We start from the raw sequence: 16594 nt of genomic DNA on the forward strand, positions 1-16594 counted from the left end.
GGCCTGTATTCAAAATCACGGAGGTCATTTTGAATAAACTTTAGTGTCATAAGAATCTATGTTTTGTTAAGTTCATTTTGGTATATGAATGGTTACATAACGAATAAAATTGTTTCAATTATTTTACATTAAACATGTGACAGAATTTATGACCTGACTAGGTATATAATGAAATTATGAAATAAAATGTTAATACAATCGTTATCGTGTTAAGTTCACATCCACTTTGATTCATTTGAATGGACATTAGACGTTCAGTCGTTCAGAATTATCTCGCATAATTGAGTCACTTAAGTGGTATAGTATAAAGTCTAAATAGCGACAAAACAAGAAAACTTGACGGTCGCCACAACCTAGCAGCCGTGTGAGCTAATTCGTTCCGATGATAAAACACAGAATAACAATGAAAACGAAACATGCGGGCGAGGTTTTGTGGCTCGTGTACGTGATACATGACGTACTCGCGTGTTATTGTTTTTTTTTTTTTTTGTAATATTGTACCCAGTAATCTGTTAATTCGTTTCGATTCTTATTTTAGAACAATGCGTTCCAACAAACAGACGGGTTTGCTTTTTTTTTATAAAACTTTTATTTAAACGCGAGCACGGAAACGTGAATTATTCCTTGTGTTAGATGAACCTCTCCAATTTCCTAAATAATCTTCTTGTAAAGGTTGACTGGAAGATAAGCTCGCCCAGCGTACCTACTTTAAGTTTAAAGTTGAAATTTTCGCCATTAACTTTTTCTGTATGCTGTCGTCGATACCTAAGGGCAATTAAGTATTTTGTGTTAAACTGAAAATTATGCAATACTGAAAAAGATTATTTATTTCAGATTTTGCATCTATATTATATTCATTAACAATAACATTTCACATAGAATACAAAAAATATAAATCGTGTAATAAAAATGAAACCCGCAAAATTATAATTTGCGTAATTACTGGTGGTAGGACCTCTTGTGAGTCCGCGCGGGTGGGTACCACCGCCCTGCCTATTGCTGCCGTGAAGCAGTAATGCGTTTCAGTTTGAAGGGTGGGGCAGCCGTTGTAACTATACTGATACCTTAGAACTTATATCTCAAGGTGGGTGGCGCATTTACGTTGTGGATGTCTATGGGCTCCAGTAACCACTTAACACCAGGTGGGCTGTGAGCTCGTCCACCCACATAAGCAATGAAAAAAAAACAATAACAACAATTTCGGAATAAAATATAAATAATAATAAAAATAAAAATGAATGTAAAAACTACCTTAACCTTAAGGCTGGTTTGGATCTAGATTGCTTAACATGCACACATGTCGAGTGTTCCAGATCCATTGCGAACAGCCGCAGGTAGCCATTGCAACTGACCCGCACGCGGCGTATCGCAACCCTCAGACACAGCCCACAGAGTTTCTCGCCGGATCTTCTCAGTGGGTCGTGTTTTCGATCCGGTGGTAGATTCTGCGAAGCACGGCTCTTGCTAGGGCTCGTGTTAGCAACGTCGTCAGGTTTGAGCCCTGTGAGCTCACCTACTAGTTAAGGTTACGCTGAAATAGCCTCTCAAGGCTCTTTTTCAGCTTAGGTAGGAAAAAAAAGGCGTATCGGGGAAGCGAATCGTTTACGATTCATAGCTGCGATGCTATCTATGAACGTCCTTGTTTTTTGTTCTTTTCAGGTGGTAACTTTGTCCCTGTACACTTATTTCGTTGCGGCATTGATGGGCCGTCAACTGGTCCCTCCGGCGCCCGGAAGTACCTCCAAGTACGAACCTGACGTATACTTTCCGCTCTTCACAGCTTTACAGGTAATTCTACTAACAAAAAAATGCCTTAGGCATCCGATTTGATAAACGTCACATAACATCTGATTTTTTCGTTTATATTACGAGTATTGTAATACTGTATTGTATACTGTAATAATTTGTATTGTAATAATACTGAGATGTTACTTTAAGGAAGATTTTTGTTTTGATTTTGTTCTTTTTTTGTTTTTTGTTCTTTTTTGTTATTCTTTTGTTAATGCACCTACCGTGCATTATCTCTGCACCAACCTATGGTCGACTGGAAGAGAATGCCCATGTCATTAAGTCCGCCTGTGTACAACTTTTGTTTTGTGCATAAAGTATAAATAAATAAATATTGTACTAAAGTAATAGCCTTGGGGTATTGGCCTTTCGTGGTTATTGTAAAAAAAAGAACAAACAATTTTCTGAATTCGCAACGTATCCGGAACGTATTGTAAGCGATTATTAAGACCAATATATTGTAAGTTCTGTTCTATATAGATTTCTATCGTCCTTGTTAATCTTGAATGTTTATTGAATTCCGAGCACGTGGCACTGCACAATCCGGGACTAAGTACACTTGTACCCGTCCTCGTCCACGTGAATTCGCTTGCTCTAGTTTATATTGTGAATATAAATATTGTTTAGATTTTATAAGTGACAGGCAATACTGGAAAACCTGTTAATCAGAGGAAAACGGCTGGATCGACCCCGGCTGATTAGAGCAATCTTTTTTTGTCTTAGAAACAGTCGAGTGTACATCCCATAAGTAAACGGTCATAATCGTTAATGTAGAACAACAATACCGGGACCTATCCAGGTTGCTGCCTAGTGCGAAGCTCGCTACTCAATTCCCATATCATATGAAAAAGGTCATGTCATAACTCTCGGCTCGCTGGCAACCTCTGGCTGAATAGTACGAGCAAAAATTATGTTTGGAATCGCAGTGTGCATGACCGCAGCGGTTCCAGTTACTAGGGATTAACTTTGCTCTGGTGACACGCTGTGCGATGGTAAAAGGAGACGGCGAAATCATCTCAAACATTCAAATCACTTCAGAGCCTTCAACAAAACAAAATAACAACAAAAAACGAAATTCCTTTATTGACCCAGAGGTTCCAAACTGTCTGTGAGATTGGTCTCATGCGTGCAATAATGTTTCTCTTAGTTCAAGACACCTAATATTTTAGAAGCTAACTTGGCTTTACCGTTCGTTTAAAATTCAATTACAACTAATAAATCAAAGTATTAACTACTGCTACTGCTCCCTATCTTCTGTCCGTAGCTCACCTAAATTTCTATCTAACTTGTTTATTCTTAGCCCTCTAGATCCTCTGATCCTCCGGGAGCCTCTGCTTCCAAACTTTTTGTAGAGCATTTCATGCCTTTTCTTCGTTTTATTTGTAATTTTATTACAACAGTCGTATGGTACCTATTTATAACACGATGCACCCAGGTCTAATAAATAAGATACAGAACACTTCTTTGAATATGGTGTGATTTAATCCCAGGTTCGGTATGATTTTTAATCGTGTTAGTTGTGAGCGCGCAAGAGTCGCCGGCATCGTCCGGCTTTATTTTTTCACTTCTTAAGATATTATACCCATTATTCCAATGATGTTGAGATCTTGACCTGGCATCTCAATAAATTTTGTAGTGTATAGTGGTGGCAATCAGTGTACCTAATTATTCTGTAGACCGCATTAAAACTGACTTCATAAATTCTTTCCTTTCAGTTCTGCTTTTACGTGGGATGGTTGAAAGTAGCTGAAGTTTTAATTAATCCTTTCGGAGAAGATGACGATGACATCGAACTAAATTGGCTTATTGACAGGCACATAAAGGTTTGTGTAATATTTTATTTATTTATTGTTTAGATGTATATAGGAGCACACAGCCCACCTGGTGTTAAGTGGTTACTGGAGGCCATAGACATCTTCAACGTAAATGCGGCATGCACCTTGAGATATAAGTTCTAAGGTTTCAGTATAGTTACAACGGCTGCCCCCACCCTTCAAACCGAAACGCATTGCTGCTTCACGGCAGAAATAGGCGGGGCGGTGGTACCTTCCCGTGTGGACTCACAAGAGGTCATAGAAATATATTTGTAAAGTAAATACAGTATGTCAAACTCAGACCTAATATTAATGGAATTTCTCTTCGTCTCTTACGTGGCGTTTCACGTCACATTTTCTACGTGGCGTTAAATACCCTTGGGACTTCATATCGTGTCTGAAGACTTGGGATACAAGTTTTGGTTGCCGCGCACAACACTACAGATATGATTAGAATTAGACGGTTAGGTAGTATTACCGGGCTCATCTAAGTCAATGAAAAATACTACAAATGACAGACTTTTTAAATTGTATAGCGCACTCATGAATCATAAACGTTTTGTAGAAAAGCAAATGTAATGGAACCAGACTATCATATCGAATAAATGTGAAATACAATTTTGTTTGTGCTGAGAATAAAATAAGATAAAATTTTAAAATCATTAATGACTAACTTTTGTTCCTTCACACACAATTTAGTTACAATTTTCCGAAAACAACCCCTTTGAACATATTAGTAAATGTATAGTGATTTTATAGTTAATAATGAATATTATATCCAGTATAAAGGTTGCTTTGACTACGAGCAGTTGTGGGATTATGACGATTAAAAAAAAAAACAACTACCTACACATTCACATAAAAACCTTCTAATTGAATTGCCGTGGCCCAGTTAATTAAATCTATACTTTTGATTTTTATTTAGAGTTGAACATAATTAAAACTACTTTTTACGCACAACAGTCGTCCATGAAAACTGTAAAATATTCTAAATATCGGATATACTATATCGGATAATACTATAGTGACGATAAAAACCGGGAGATTAAGGATTCAAATAATTTTAATTATGATTACGATTCACGAAAATAATATCGGCGTAGAACACTTTCTCATATTCCATTAATATTATTTAATCTATCCAAAATAATATTTTCGCTACTAAATCATCTAGTTTGGTCACGTAGATTTAGGCAGTCTAAGATATTAATTTTTGTTTTGTTTACATGATAGGCCGCGTCGTATGGTTCAATATTAATAGAACATTAAATTGTAGGCGTCACGAACGAAGTCCCGTTTTAAATACGATATATTGTTTACTATTTTTTTTATTTTCTTTTTATTGCTTTGATGGGTGGACGAGCTCACAGCCTACTTGGTGTTAAGTGGTTACTGGAGCCCATAGACATCTACAACGTAAATGCGCCACCCACCTTGAGATATAACTTCTAAGATCTCAGTATAGTTACAACGGCTGCCCCACCCTTCAAACCGAAACGCATTACTGCTTCATGGCAGAAATAGGCGGGGTGGTGGTACCTACCCGTGCGGACTCACAAAAGGTCCTACCACCAGTAAGAACCTACCACCAGTAATAACTAAAACTAACTAAACTAAAACTTCAATTGAATTTTGCAGGCAGCCTATATGATTGTTGACGAGATGCACGAAGAGCATCCTGAACTGCTGAAAGATCAATACTGGGAAGAGGTGGTCCCCAAAGATTTACCGTACACCGTAGCCTCAGAACATTACCGTCGCCATGAGCCCCCTTGCTCAGCTGACCACTACAAAGTAAAAGCAGAAGACGCTGTCTATGCTAACGTTCAAGCACCCAGAAAGAGTCACGATGAAACTTACGCTGATTACGTAAGTTTTGCTCATAATTAATGATTAAACTAGCGACCCGCCCTCGCTTCGCTTCGGAAACATTAAATTTTATTATTGATAGGCGAAGCCCGCCATGTTGCGCGCGGTACGACAATAACTGCGCGTGACGCCGCGGAGCGAAGCTAGTCTAAAAAAAGTAGCCTAAGTAACTCCTTATATCATCAGCTACATATTAGTGAAAGTCTTGCCGAAAAGAGATTAGCCGGAACAAACAGACAGACAGACAGACAAAAATTATAAAAAATGTTATTTTGGTGTATGTACCGTATATAGATGCATATTATTATGCATGTAGTAAAAAGCGGTTATTTCAATACTACAAACAGACACTCTAATTTTATTTATATGTATAGATAGCACGTGAGTTCTTGATGTGAATTCGATGTACTTACTAAATCAGTCTTAACCTGATTTGGTAAATTCTTACCGTAGTAAAATTTTCAGCAGCTTTATTTATTATTACCTAAGCACTATGCATTAACCGTATTTGCCGAATCGAATTTTCAGAAATGTAGTATACACATTAAAAATTGACGTATACATACACCTGTACCACAACTCGAAATAATCGCACTTATAAAACCTTACGGGGCATCATATTATGATCCATACATCCATTTCTTGTTACAATAAAAATATAAGATGTGATAAATAAATGATTGGTCTAGACTCGTCTTAAAATGTCTTGATAGTAAATGTCTAATGATTTTTACTAACAAAAAATGATATTTTGCTTATGCTTTTCTTCAAATAGAATCTAAAAAGTCAAGATACGGTATGAACTACGAGTAATTTATACAGCTTTTATTCAATTCTAGCTGAGTCCCGCGATGTTACTCGCGGTTATAGTCGTACCGCGGGTGACGCCGCGGGGCGAAGCTAGTCTAAAAAAAGTAGCATAAGTTCCTCCTTATATCATCAGCTACCTATCAGTGAAAGTCTCGTTAAAATCGGTCCAGTCGTTCCAGAGATTAGCCGGAACAAACAGACAGACAGACAAAAATTGTAAAAATGTTATTTTTGTGTATGTAACGGTCGTCTGGTATAACGGTCGTAAGTGACATGGTCACTACACACGGGGGTCGCGGGTTCGAATCCCGCCAAGGGAAGATATTTGTAAGATAAATATAAATGTCTTTTCCAGGGTTATGGATGTATATTAAATATATGTATGTGTATAATAAAAATCTTACATTTATTTCCGTTATATGGTACCCGTAACACAAGTACTTTACGAACTTATCACGGGACCAGTTAACGTGGCGTGATTGTTAGTAAATATTTATTTATTTATTTATTTATTTATGCACCGTATATATATTCATATGCATGTAGTAAAAAGCGGTTATTTCAATTCACACCAATTTTATTTATATTATTCAAAATAAGGCTAGTGAATAATGTAATCAGATGAATGAATTCGTTAAAATATTTCAGGAAAGTGTGGACACTCCCTTAGTTGAAAGGCGAAAAAATTGGTTCCAGCGACAGATATCGAGGATGGGCTCGGTACGGTCCGCTTCAACGGCGTATTCATCGGGAGGCCTCTTTGGACGAAATCGACACAATTCTGTTGTCTATTCGAGTCCTGAAGCAGGCCAGCCCGTGGCGCCACCTCCCCCGCACCACAAGATGTCTTTATATGAGCGACTTGTTGGTCGCAAATCGGGCAGAGGGCAGCATCGACAAAATTCAAGACACGGTACTTATTCACTTGATATTTGAATTTTGATATTTGAATTTCACTTGATTTTGAAGTCGTCGTGGTCTAAAAGATAAGACGTTCGGTGCATTCGTATCTAGCGATGAAACGGTGTTCTAATCCCGCTGGCGTGTACCAGTTTTTCTAATGAAATACGTACTCAACAAAAGTTCACTATTGACTTCCACGGTGAAGGAATAACATAGTGTAATAAAAATCAAACCCGCAAAATTATAATTTGCATAATTACTGGTGGTAGGACCTCTTGTGAGTCCGCACGGGTAGGTACCACCACCCTGACTATTTCTAGCGTGAAGCAGTAATGCGTTTCGGTTTGAAGGGTGGGGCAGCCATCGTAATTCTACTGAGACCTTAGAACTTATATCTCAATGTGGGTGGCGCATTTACGTCGTAGATGTCTATGGGCTCCAGTAACACTAACTTAATACCAGGTGGGCTCTGAGCTCCTCCACCCATCAAAGCAATAAATAAAAAATATATGAACATTATTTACGTTTTAAGTCAATTTACTAAAACAGATTAGAAATCTAGTAAAAAAACGAATGCTTTATGTGAACTGATTGCAAAATCAACAGATTATCCTATTTCCTATAATTTATTGTTCTTTAACACGTTTAACCTTACTCCTGCTAATTATTTTTATATAATTTGAATTAAACGCCTACACCAGAAAGAATTTTCCTTAAAAAAAAACAACAGAAATGTCTGTTTTAGAAAGGTTATAACAATTCTCTTTTAATGCGATCAATTGATAATAATATTGTTTTTCAAAGCAAAACTGTGATTGTTTTAAAAGTCTTAAGATCGTTAATTTTACTACAATTCGTTGTTGCAGGTGGCCAAAAAAGTAATGGATCCGCCGTTCCTATTACCCTGCGGAACAGACCTCGTATACCCACACCGGACGTGACGAAAGAGGTCATGGACCGTGAAAATCGTATCGCAATGGGTATGCAGAACATGGGTGTAATAATGGCTCACCAAGGCTATCAAAATGAAGTTCCCGTATTAGGTGCACTGGTCTTATCGCCTATACAGGAATTGGATAGTGGTTCCGTGAACAACACATTACACGCAGGGCAGCCTGGCACCACGGCTCTGGCGCAGGCAGTGTTGGCACCCGGTGGACTAACACCAATGCTCACTACTGCACCTGTTAACTTAACACCGATGGGTGTGTCCCAGCTCACAACTATAGTGAGCTCAGCGCCATCGACGCCACGAGCTGAGCGTGGCCCAGCTGATGGCTCCGGTGGTTCACCGCAATCTCCAAGAGCGACCATTACAGAGCTCCCTCCATCGGATCGTGAAAGTAATCATAGCGGCACACCTCCAGATTTCGCGAGGAAACCAGGTTCTAAAAGAGGAGAGGTCTATGTATAGAGGAAATACGAAGCGCCCCGAAAACTGTACTTGTAAGTGGTGCTGAAAGTATTGTGTGATTTCAAGAATTTTGTACAGAGCAACACGACTGACACAATTGAAGGAACTTCATTCGAACCAAGCGAAGAGCTCGTATGAGATGTTGAATGAATGAAAATTATATTGAATTTAATAAATTAATAATTTTAAAATTATGCACAAACAGGGATTGATTGTATAGCTTTCTATAAAGATTTTTTAGTTAATTTAGCTGTTTTTTTTCCCGAGCATTTTATCCTCACAATAGATTTGGTGATAATCGTTGACGGCTTTGCTCGCCTTTCGGCATACGATTTTGGTTGGAGATTACAACTCATTCGCATAAGGAATATGAATTAAGTTGCAATGATCACTCGATCAAAAGCAAATATTGATTATATTATTCATAGTTTTTTTATACACCAAATCTCACACTTGAGCTAAATTTCACGAAGTTGCTTTTCTGACTGTCATAGCTTGGAGTTAGAACCCAGTGGTCATCGGAATGCCTAGTCTACATATAGGATATTTAATCAGTAATTCGTCACAAGGGTGATGTGGCTAATGCTATACATAACATTCAACTGTACGTACCTTCAACGAAGCAAAACGATCACAATCAACCTGCCGATTTTCCTAAAAATTAAACAAAAAACATACAGAATTCAGTTCTCGAACCAGGTACGGGAAATCTGATTTCAATTATTCCACTAGTTTTTGCAATCAGTTATTCGAGCAAAGAGCTAAACTAAGCGAGTTATTCTGTTCTTGTTACTTTTAAACAGTTGATACTCAGGTGAGTGGCGAAAATTGCTTTGTATAGTCGTTTTTCTATAGTTTTACCTATTAAAAAAACGATAAAGTTGATGTTTAGTTGCTAATTAGAAATCAACCTCTCTAAATTCACATTTGTTAGTTGGTTGATCTTTGTTCGCCTTCTTTGTGGTCGTAGTTCATTTTTTGGTATTCTTGTTTTCACTTCATTTAAGGTTTCTGACATAAAACTGATAATATATAAGAAATTAATAGATATGGTACACGTCATAATTTAGTGTACATTAAGTGTTTTTTTTTTATTAACTATTCTTATTATGAAATAGATACTAATAAAGCTTTCCCAAAGCGTAGACAGGTAGCGGTAATTCCATCATATCCAGAAACGTTATGACTTATTTTATGACCGTAATTTAATTATTTTACAGTGAATGTAATGTAACATAATAGGATCCAATAGCCTACAAAACACCTTTTTTCATATTTTTTAAGCTTAGGTGGGTGGACGAACTCAAAGCCCACCTGGTGTTAAGTGGTTACTGGAGCCCATAGACATCTACAACGTAAATGCGCCACCCACCTTGAGATATAAGTTCTAAGGTCTCAGTAGGTATAGTTACGAACGGATGGCCCACCCTTCAAGCCGAAACGCGTTACTGCTTCACGGCAGAAATAGGCGGGGTGGTGGTACCTACACGTGCGGACTCACAAGAGGTCCTACCACCAGTGTAGCCTTTGCCTTGAATAATTCATCCAATCTGTCTATTCCAATGTGTAATACAATGAACTTCTTTCGAGTATCTACATGAGTTTCTTTTATTTTTGTAAATACATATTTAGCACAGAAAAACATCACTAGGAAAATTAACAAATTAAAAAACGAAATTAGCATCTTCACCGTTATTAATTAGGACCGTAAATGTCTATACAACAATGTTTAAACGCTCCTGAATCGCCAATAGCTAAGTACATACTTTTAACCAAACGAGACAGTACAACATCTTGCCGATTTTGAGCGTAAACCATTAATGCGATCAAATTTGTATGTACCCCGCTAAATTCGATTAAAAATGCGGAGGTTTTCGGTGCTGTTAGACAATTTAAGGAATCCTATAAACTCCTCCTTTCAATGGTAGATCATATTGCTAGCTAATACGGCCGCACCAATATCGTGCCTATTTCTGATTTAAAACAAAAATACATTTTGATATGAAGGATCGGATAACTGTTGCTAATACAATTGAGATTTTGATTTCATTCTCGCTGTAGTATCTGTAAGCCTCCGAATCGTATCAGATGAATCGAATCGAATTGTAGCCGTATACTGAGACCTTAGAACTTATATCTCAAAGTGAGTGGCGCATTTACGTTGTAGATGTCTATGGGCTCCAGTAACCACTTAACACCAAGTGGGCTATGAGCTCGTCCACCCATCTAAACTATAAAAAAATGAACCGCTAGATATATACATTCTATAAACCCATCTCAGTTAATAAGAAATTATAATCAATTTTTTCCGTGAATTTGGTTTCTAACATTTATTTAAAAATACAGTATATTTATTATGTTGTATTATTTGATATGATATACTAATTATTCCGTACCTAATTATTTATTAGATCGTAAACAAAATCTAGACGGCAACGGAAAAATATCAATTATACTTTTGAAAAAGAAATGCCTGAAACACAGGAGCCTAAATTCACTCGAGGCGAAAAATGTATTTTCATTCATTTAATAGTATCATTTTTCTTTATAATAATATTAATAATCATTTATTTTGTACATATATGCGTAGTGCAACACAGACCCAACGAGTTATTCTGGATAACGCGCAGAACTAATAAAGGCAAGTTTAAATTCCATTCGATCCTTGCGGATTAATTATCCGTCATCCAAGATACATATTAAAGGAAGCGTCATACGTATTTATCTAGGAATTACGCAAAATCGTGATCAATATTTATATGGGTACTAAAAACAAAAAAAAATGTGTCGAGTGTCTAGTGTGAATATTTAGGTGATATGTCATTTTTATTTTAAAGTACGTAAATGTATTAATTTCTTCTTCTTAGTCGCATACTTCATTGCTGAAGGTCGTGTCCCTGAAAGCCCTTCGTGGCTCTCTGTACCATCGGCTTTCATTTCCTTCGGTTTTCGGCTTCTCTCAGGGCGGTCGCAATAGAAACTCCAGTGAGCGCAGTTATCTGGTCTGACCAACGGTTTGGCGGCCGGCCAGCGGGTTTTTTCCCTTCTACCTTGCCCACCACAGTCAATTCCACCTATTCTATTCCGAACTAGTGAAAATGAGTTACCCTTTCGGTGTGACTTCATGAAACTATTCGCGCACCACCTATTGCACTATGATGACATTATGGCATAAACTTTCCTTAGAATGCAAACAACAATTCTACTAAGTTAAACCGATAAACAGTTTACGAATGTATATAGGTCAATCATACAAACATCAAGTTTCATATGTACATTAGTGATGAAGTTGTATGGAATAAAATTTCGAATTCATTTGACCTGCCACAACGTCAATGCACATAAATATTGTTTAGCTGTGACTGTGACAATGTCTTTCGAATAAAATATTGCATTTTCCCCTCTTTTTATTATATATTTACATAGATAAATAGTCCCCCACCTTATCAAAATTGCAGTAATGTTTTGTTTTGTTTTGTGAAAACAAGGTCATAAACCTTCAAAAATACTTATACCATAATAATATATGTTGATAGAGATTTTAGATATATATATATATATATATATATGGATTATATGGATAGGTATATTTATTAGATCTCACGTTAATGATATACTTCTTAAAATTTTGACGTTTCATACACTACTTAACTTATACATAAAGGAAAAATATTTACCTACTGTTCTTAAATTCAAGTGACAACTATATAAGTTTGTCAAGTTTTAAAAATTTAAAAGTTGTGTTGAACCTGGTTGAAACTACGTACGATGTCATTTAAAAAAAATGTGTTTTCTGGCATTCCATACTATAATATTTGATTGTGAAAGTGTGCTTGTTTGGTTTTTTTTGTGCTATTTGTTTTTATTTCACATCAAATAAAAAAGAAGCAATGGATTGACATGATTATTCTAAAGTAATAGTTTTAGATCACAAGCTATGTCGCTACCTTTTATCCTGATAAAACATTTCGTTCCCACAGGAAATCATGTATTATTATTTTTAGAAAAATTGCGGAATTTCGTTTGTTTAATTTTCAAGATAGTTTGTGAGATTAGTGTGTAATAGGTCCGCAGATCTTTGGTTTCCCTTTATTTAAAAGACGCATAGCGTATTCGTATATGCTTTTATCATGCTCACGAATACATGTATTAATATTAATAGTGACACAAAACTCATTGCCAGCTTTCGGCGACGGGCAAAGCCGCGTCTACAGCTGATTTTTTAATAATTACTCGTAATATTGATTACAGAGCCGTTCCATAGAAACGAATCTTATTATCCTATTGGTTTCATTTATTTGAACAAGAATCCTCACAAAATCATGTGCAATGTAATATTGCTGCGGGTTCAATGGTCACTGGCCCCAGCTCACTGCGCATCAATACGATCTGACCCGGATTTGGCTAATATGTTGGACTTGTGGCGTATTAAATACAAAACGAAAGACGATCGTTTCCTCGGTTGGTATTCATTTATGTACAGTTTTGATTGTTGGACGTAGACAAGACGACTATATTACCGATCTGGAAACTGGTCTCAAATATTTTCATAATACAACTTGAACATATGAGATAGAAGTCATTATGGTATTGTTCTTGGGAGATATGGACAAGTGTACTGGTGGTAGGTACTATAGCGACCAAGCAGATACGAATGATGTGCCGGTTTTTATATTTACTCCGGCAAATTTATGCTTAAATCTCGGCTTAGTTGTAGTAGACACGAATACTCGCACTAGATGTCTTACCTTTTAAAAAACCGATGATTATAGCAATTTGGCTTGCCCGATAACTTGCATAGTAAGAAAATGCAATAGGAAATATGTTATTTTCTAATATTGGATGGACCAGCAGTATTATACGTTTTCCACGCGTCGGTTATTTTGTTCTGTTCGTGTAATGGGATGGGATAGATTAGCAACATAATGGTTCAATCAAGGTAACGATTGTCCGCAAAGTTTTTAATATAAATATATCCGTTACAGAACTAAAAGTAAAAAAAACCATAATTCACTGGCAATTTAATAGAATAGATTTTCAAAACAACATTGGATTATTCCTGCACGAAAATGTCACGTCTATTATTCCATACGATGGTTAGTAATATAAACTATTCACGTCCAAATTAAAATGAAATGAAAATTAGTTTAAAAGCTAACAAACCCTCTAATTTATCGCGGAGAAGACAAAAATATAAGCTACCGAAGACTTAATAATGGATTACATGATGTGTGTAACGACTATAGGATTACGGTCCAAAATTACACGTCATTACGGATCCTCCCGATCCATTAACGGTGCTTTTAGGTACCACAAGCACCGGTCACCATCCGAATTAACCCATAGACACAGAGAGCCCACTGAGTTTCTCGCCGGATCTTCTCAGTGGGTCGCGTTTCCGATCCCGTGGTAGATTCTGCGAAGCACTGCTCTTGCTAGGGTCAGTGTTAGCATCACTCCAGTTTGAGCCCCATGAGCTCACATACTAGTTAAGGTTACGCTGAAATAGCCTCTCAAGGCTATCAGCTTAGGTAGAAAAAAAAACGGTCCAAAGTGACTGTTGCTTGCAGCACCATGAGTAGGTATGTCTATCAGTACATGAACGATTCACCTGCTAAAAATATTTTGCCGTATTAAATTGGCATGCAAAAAAAAGTTGATTCGCGACATAGTCGAATTCCTCGATACGAATACACCAGCAGCATTTCCAATTACGTAAATCTGGTTCTTCAGAATGCTTAAAGAAGCGCAGAATTAAACGTTTAAGGCTTATAAGTTTGGAGTAATTTTGAAATCGTATGTGTTCTAATGATGACCATTGGATCTTCCCGTTCTAATTTTCAGTAACAACCATCAGTCCAATTTCACCAGACGTCCGAGATCATGGTCACGAACAAATGTTCTTAATAAATTGGGATGTAATATTTAATAATAAAAGTAAGTAATTTTTAAAGTTCTTCATTATAATATTATCGGACAATCTTACGCCAAGAATTGCACTCCCAAAAACTAAACACTATTTAGACTAGTAACCACAACGTTAGCAACCACATTCTCTATTCGTCATTCAGTCGACCAATAATGTGTTAGTGTGTTATCAGCATACTAATTATAAATCGACTTTATTATTTTCCGGATAATCTCGAAAAATGAAGAACATCTGCGTTCGGTATTACTACAATGGCACTGCAAAAATTTGATTCAAATCAATCGTGTTATACATTTTAATAACAATTTCACGTTTCTTCACGTAATGCTACTTGAATACAGTCAACATTTCGTGACACGTCGTGAATCCGTTATTTATTTCAAGTGTGGGTGGACGTGAACTCTTTAATACGATAAGTTTTTAAGCTGTTGCGACTAGGGTCGTGGGTTCGATTCCCACATCGGGCAAACATTCACGGAATGACCAGGTTTGTTTGCTCTTCGTCTAGTTGCTTATTATCTATTTATGTATATATTTAGACGTATATAAGTCAATTTCTGGTACCGATAATACAGGGAAACCTAATTTGAGGTCCGATGATCGTGCGTGATTTGTTCCCATTTACTATTATTATTATTATTATACTATGTTTATTTTTCTATGATATTACTCTAATAAGTTATAGATACTGATTTATTATGATTATTAGCTTAATAGGGGTTTCTGGATGTTCGAAAATCAACCACAATCGCTAGTATCTCAAGATCTGTAGGTATTCATTTTGTGTATTTTTCTTTTATTACGTTCGCGAGATTTGAAATGTTCAGCCAAAAAAAAGTTTTTGATAACATAAAAGACCATCAATCGCATCTGAATAAAAAAATATATTGATCAACATAAAATAACATGTCACTTATATTATGTGCATTGTTATTCATGTAGATAAATAATATTGTTATCCATTTGCATTGGCATAATATAGAAGTAGATTGAGTACACGTATTTTTATACATACTAGTGGTACCTCGGTAGTCGAAATTCGACTATAATTAATTGAAATTATACGTTTGAACTTTAATCACATCACTCTTTAATCACAGATTTCGCCAAGACTACAATAAAGAGAAACAATATTAATTGACAATAAATAAAGAGTATGTGTGTTGTGTCAAATACATGATAGTGTGTATAGGTAATGTTTTTTTTTTATTAATTTAATGTATATTTTATGCATAATTAAAAAAAATATTAGCATTCTGCACTCCTTTTCTATATACTCTTTATGTGTTGGAAATTTCATATTCCTCCCTCCGTACAATTTTGGTAAAAAGGGGTACAAAGTTTTTGCTTCACGTATTAATATATAGATATATAATTTTTTGGGATTGATTATATGAACTAGTAATAAAATTAAATACGATTATTATTTATTTTTAGGTGAAAAGCGTAATGTTACTGCTGTATACCTCGTGACATCTGAAAAATGTTTGGATCATGTTTCACAAATAATTGACGAAAAAAGACAGTATGAATTTTGTGCCAAGCCTACTCATAGTATTGGCTATAAGCTTGGTTAGCCCAGTTTATATTTTTATGTAAATCTTTGAAATATAATAATAATGATAAATGCTGATTGCTCCGTAATGGAATTTTAAACAAACGCTAAATTACGATACAACTCTTTTGAGGCCGATCAAGAGAGTCAATCTTAAGGAAATTCCAAAAAGCCCTAATGTAAGACAATGGCATTTTATTGGTCATCATGTAAATATATACTTAAATATATTGTATACTTAAGCGCCTAGTTATTGAGCACCTTCTGAGCAATTGAGTCCCTCACTTATATTTAAATCAGAGCAAAAAATAAGTATTTTTTATTTCAGATCACGGAGCAGCATTTGTTGTAAATTCAAAGATAATTGGTTTTCTTTCCTGGGGTGATAGACTTGGAAATGGGACACCCTTTATTGTCATCGGTCTGAGTTCATTTCAAACGTGGCTCGAAAATGCAATGATTTTCTAAAGTACTTCATAATTTCGTATTAGGCAAATATTAAAATGACGAAG

General features: G+C 36.1%; 3 protein-coding genes across 4 annotated transcripts in view; all 3 read left to right on the forward strand.

The window, feature by feature from the left end:
* Nucleotides 1–8843, forward strand: part of Best2 (bestrophin family protein) — a 48937-nt gene extending 40094 nt beyond the window's left edge. For both annotated transcript variants that reach the window (XM_028176367.2, XM_028176368.2), the window contains exons 6-10: nucleotides 1660–1788; nucleotides 3504–3611; nucleotides 5241–5471; nucleotides 6930–7194; nucleotides 8051–8843. In XM_028176367.2, the coding sequence (XP_028032168.1) occupies nucleotides 1660–1788; nucleotides 3504–3611; nucleotides 5241–5471; nucleotides 6930–7194; nucleotides 8051–8598 (1281 nt within the window). In that variant the 3' untranslated portion in view covers nucleotides 8599–8843. The remainder of the gene's footprint in view (nucleotides 1–1659; nucleotides 1789–3503; nucleotides 3612–5240; nucleotides 5472–6929; nucleotides 7195–8050) is intronic.
* Nucleotides 8844–10841: 1998 nt separating this feature from the next.
* On the forward strand, nucleotides 10842–13920 carry LOC149503473 (uncharacterized). The gene is made up of 3 exons (XM_089740120.1): nucleotides 10842–11239; nucleotides 12850–13059; nucleotides 13584–13920. Exons 1-3 carry the CDS (start codon nucleotides 11068–11070, stop codon nucleotides 13697–13699), a joined length of 498 nt encoding a protein of 165 aa, XP_089596246.1. The 5' UTR covers nucleotides 10842–11067; the 3' UTR covers nucleotides 13700–13920.
* Nucleotides 13921–14374: 454 nt separating this feature from the next.
* On the forward strand, nucleotides 14375–16574 carry LOC149503474 (uncharacterized). Its single transcript, XM_089736216.1, has 3 exons — nucleotides 14375–14535; nucleotides 15965–16099; nucleotides 16411–16574. Exons 1-3 carry the CDS (start codon nucleotides 14496–14498, stop codon nucleotides 16548–16550), a joined length of 315 nt encoding a protein of 104 aa, XP_089592342.1. The 5' UTR covers nucleotides 14375–14495; the 3' UTR covers nucleotides 16551–16574.
* The last annotated feature ends 20 nt before the right edge of the window (nucleotides 16575–16594 follow it).

This window comes from Bombyx mandarina, chromosome 01 (genome assembly GCF_030267445.1).
Source record: "Bombyx mandarina strain Sakado chromosome 01, ASM3026744v2".
Classification (NCBI taxonomy): Eukaryota; Metazoa; Arthropoda; class Insecta; order Lepidoptera; family Bombycidae; genus Bombyx; species Bombyx mandarina.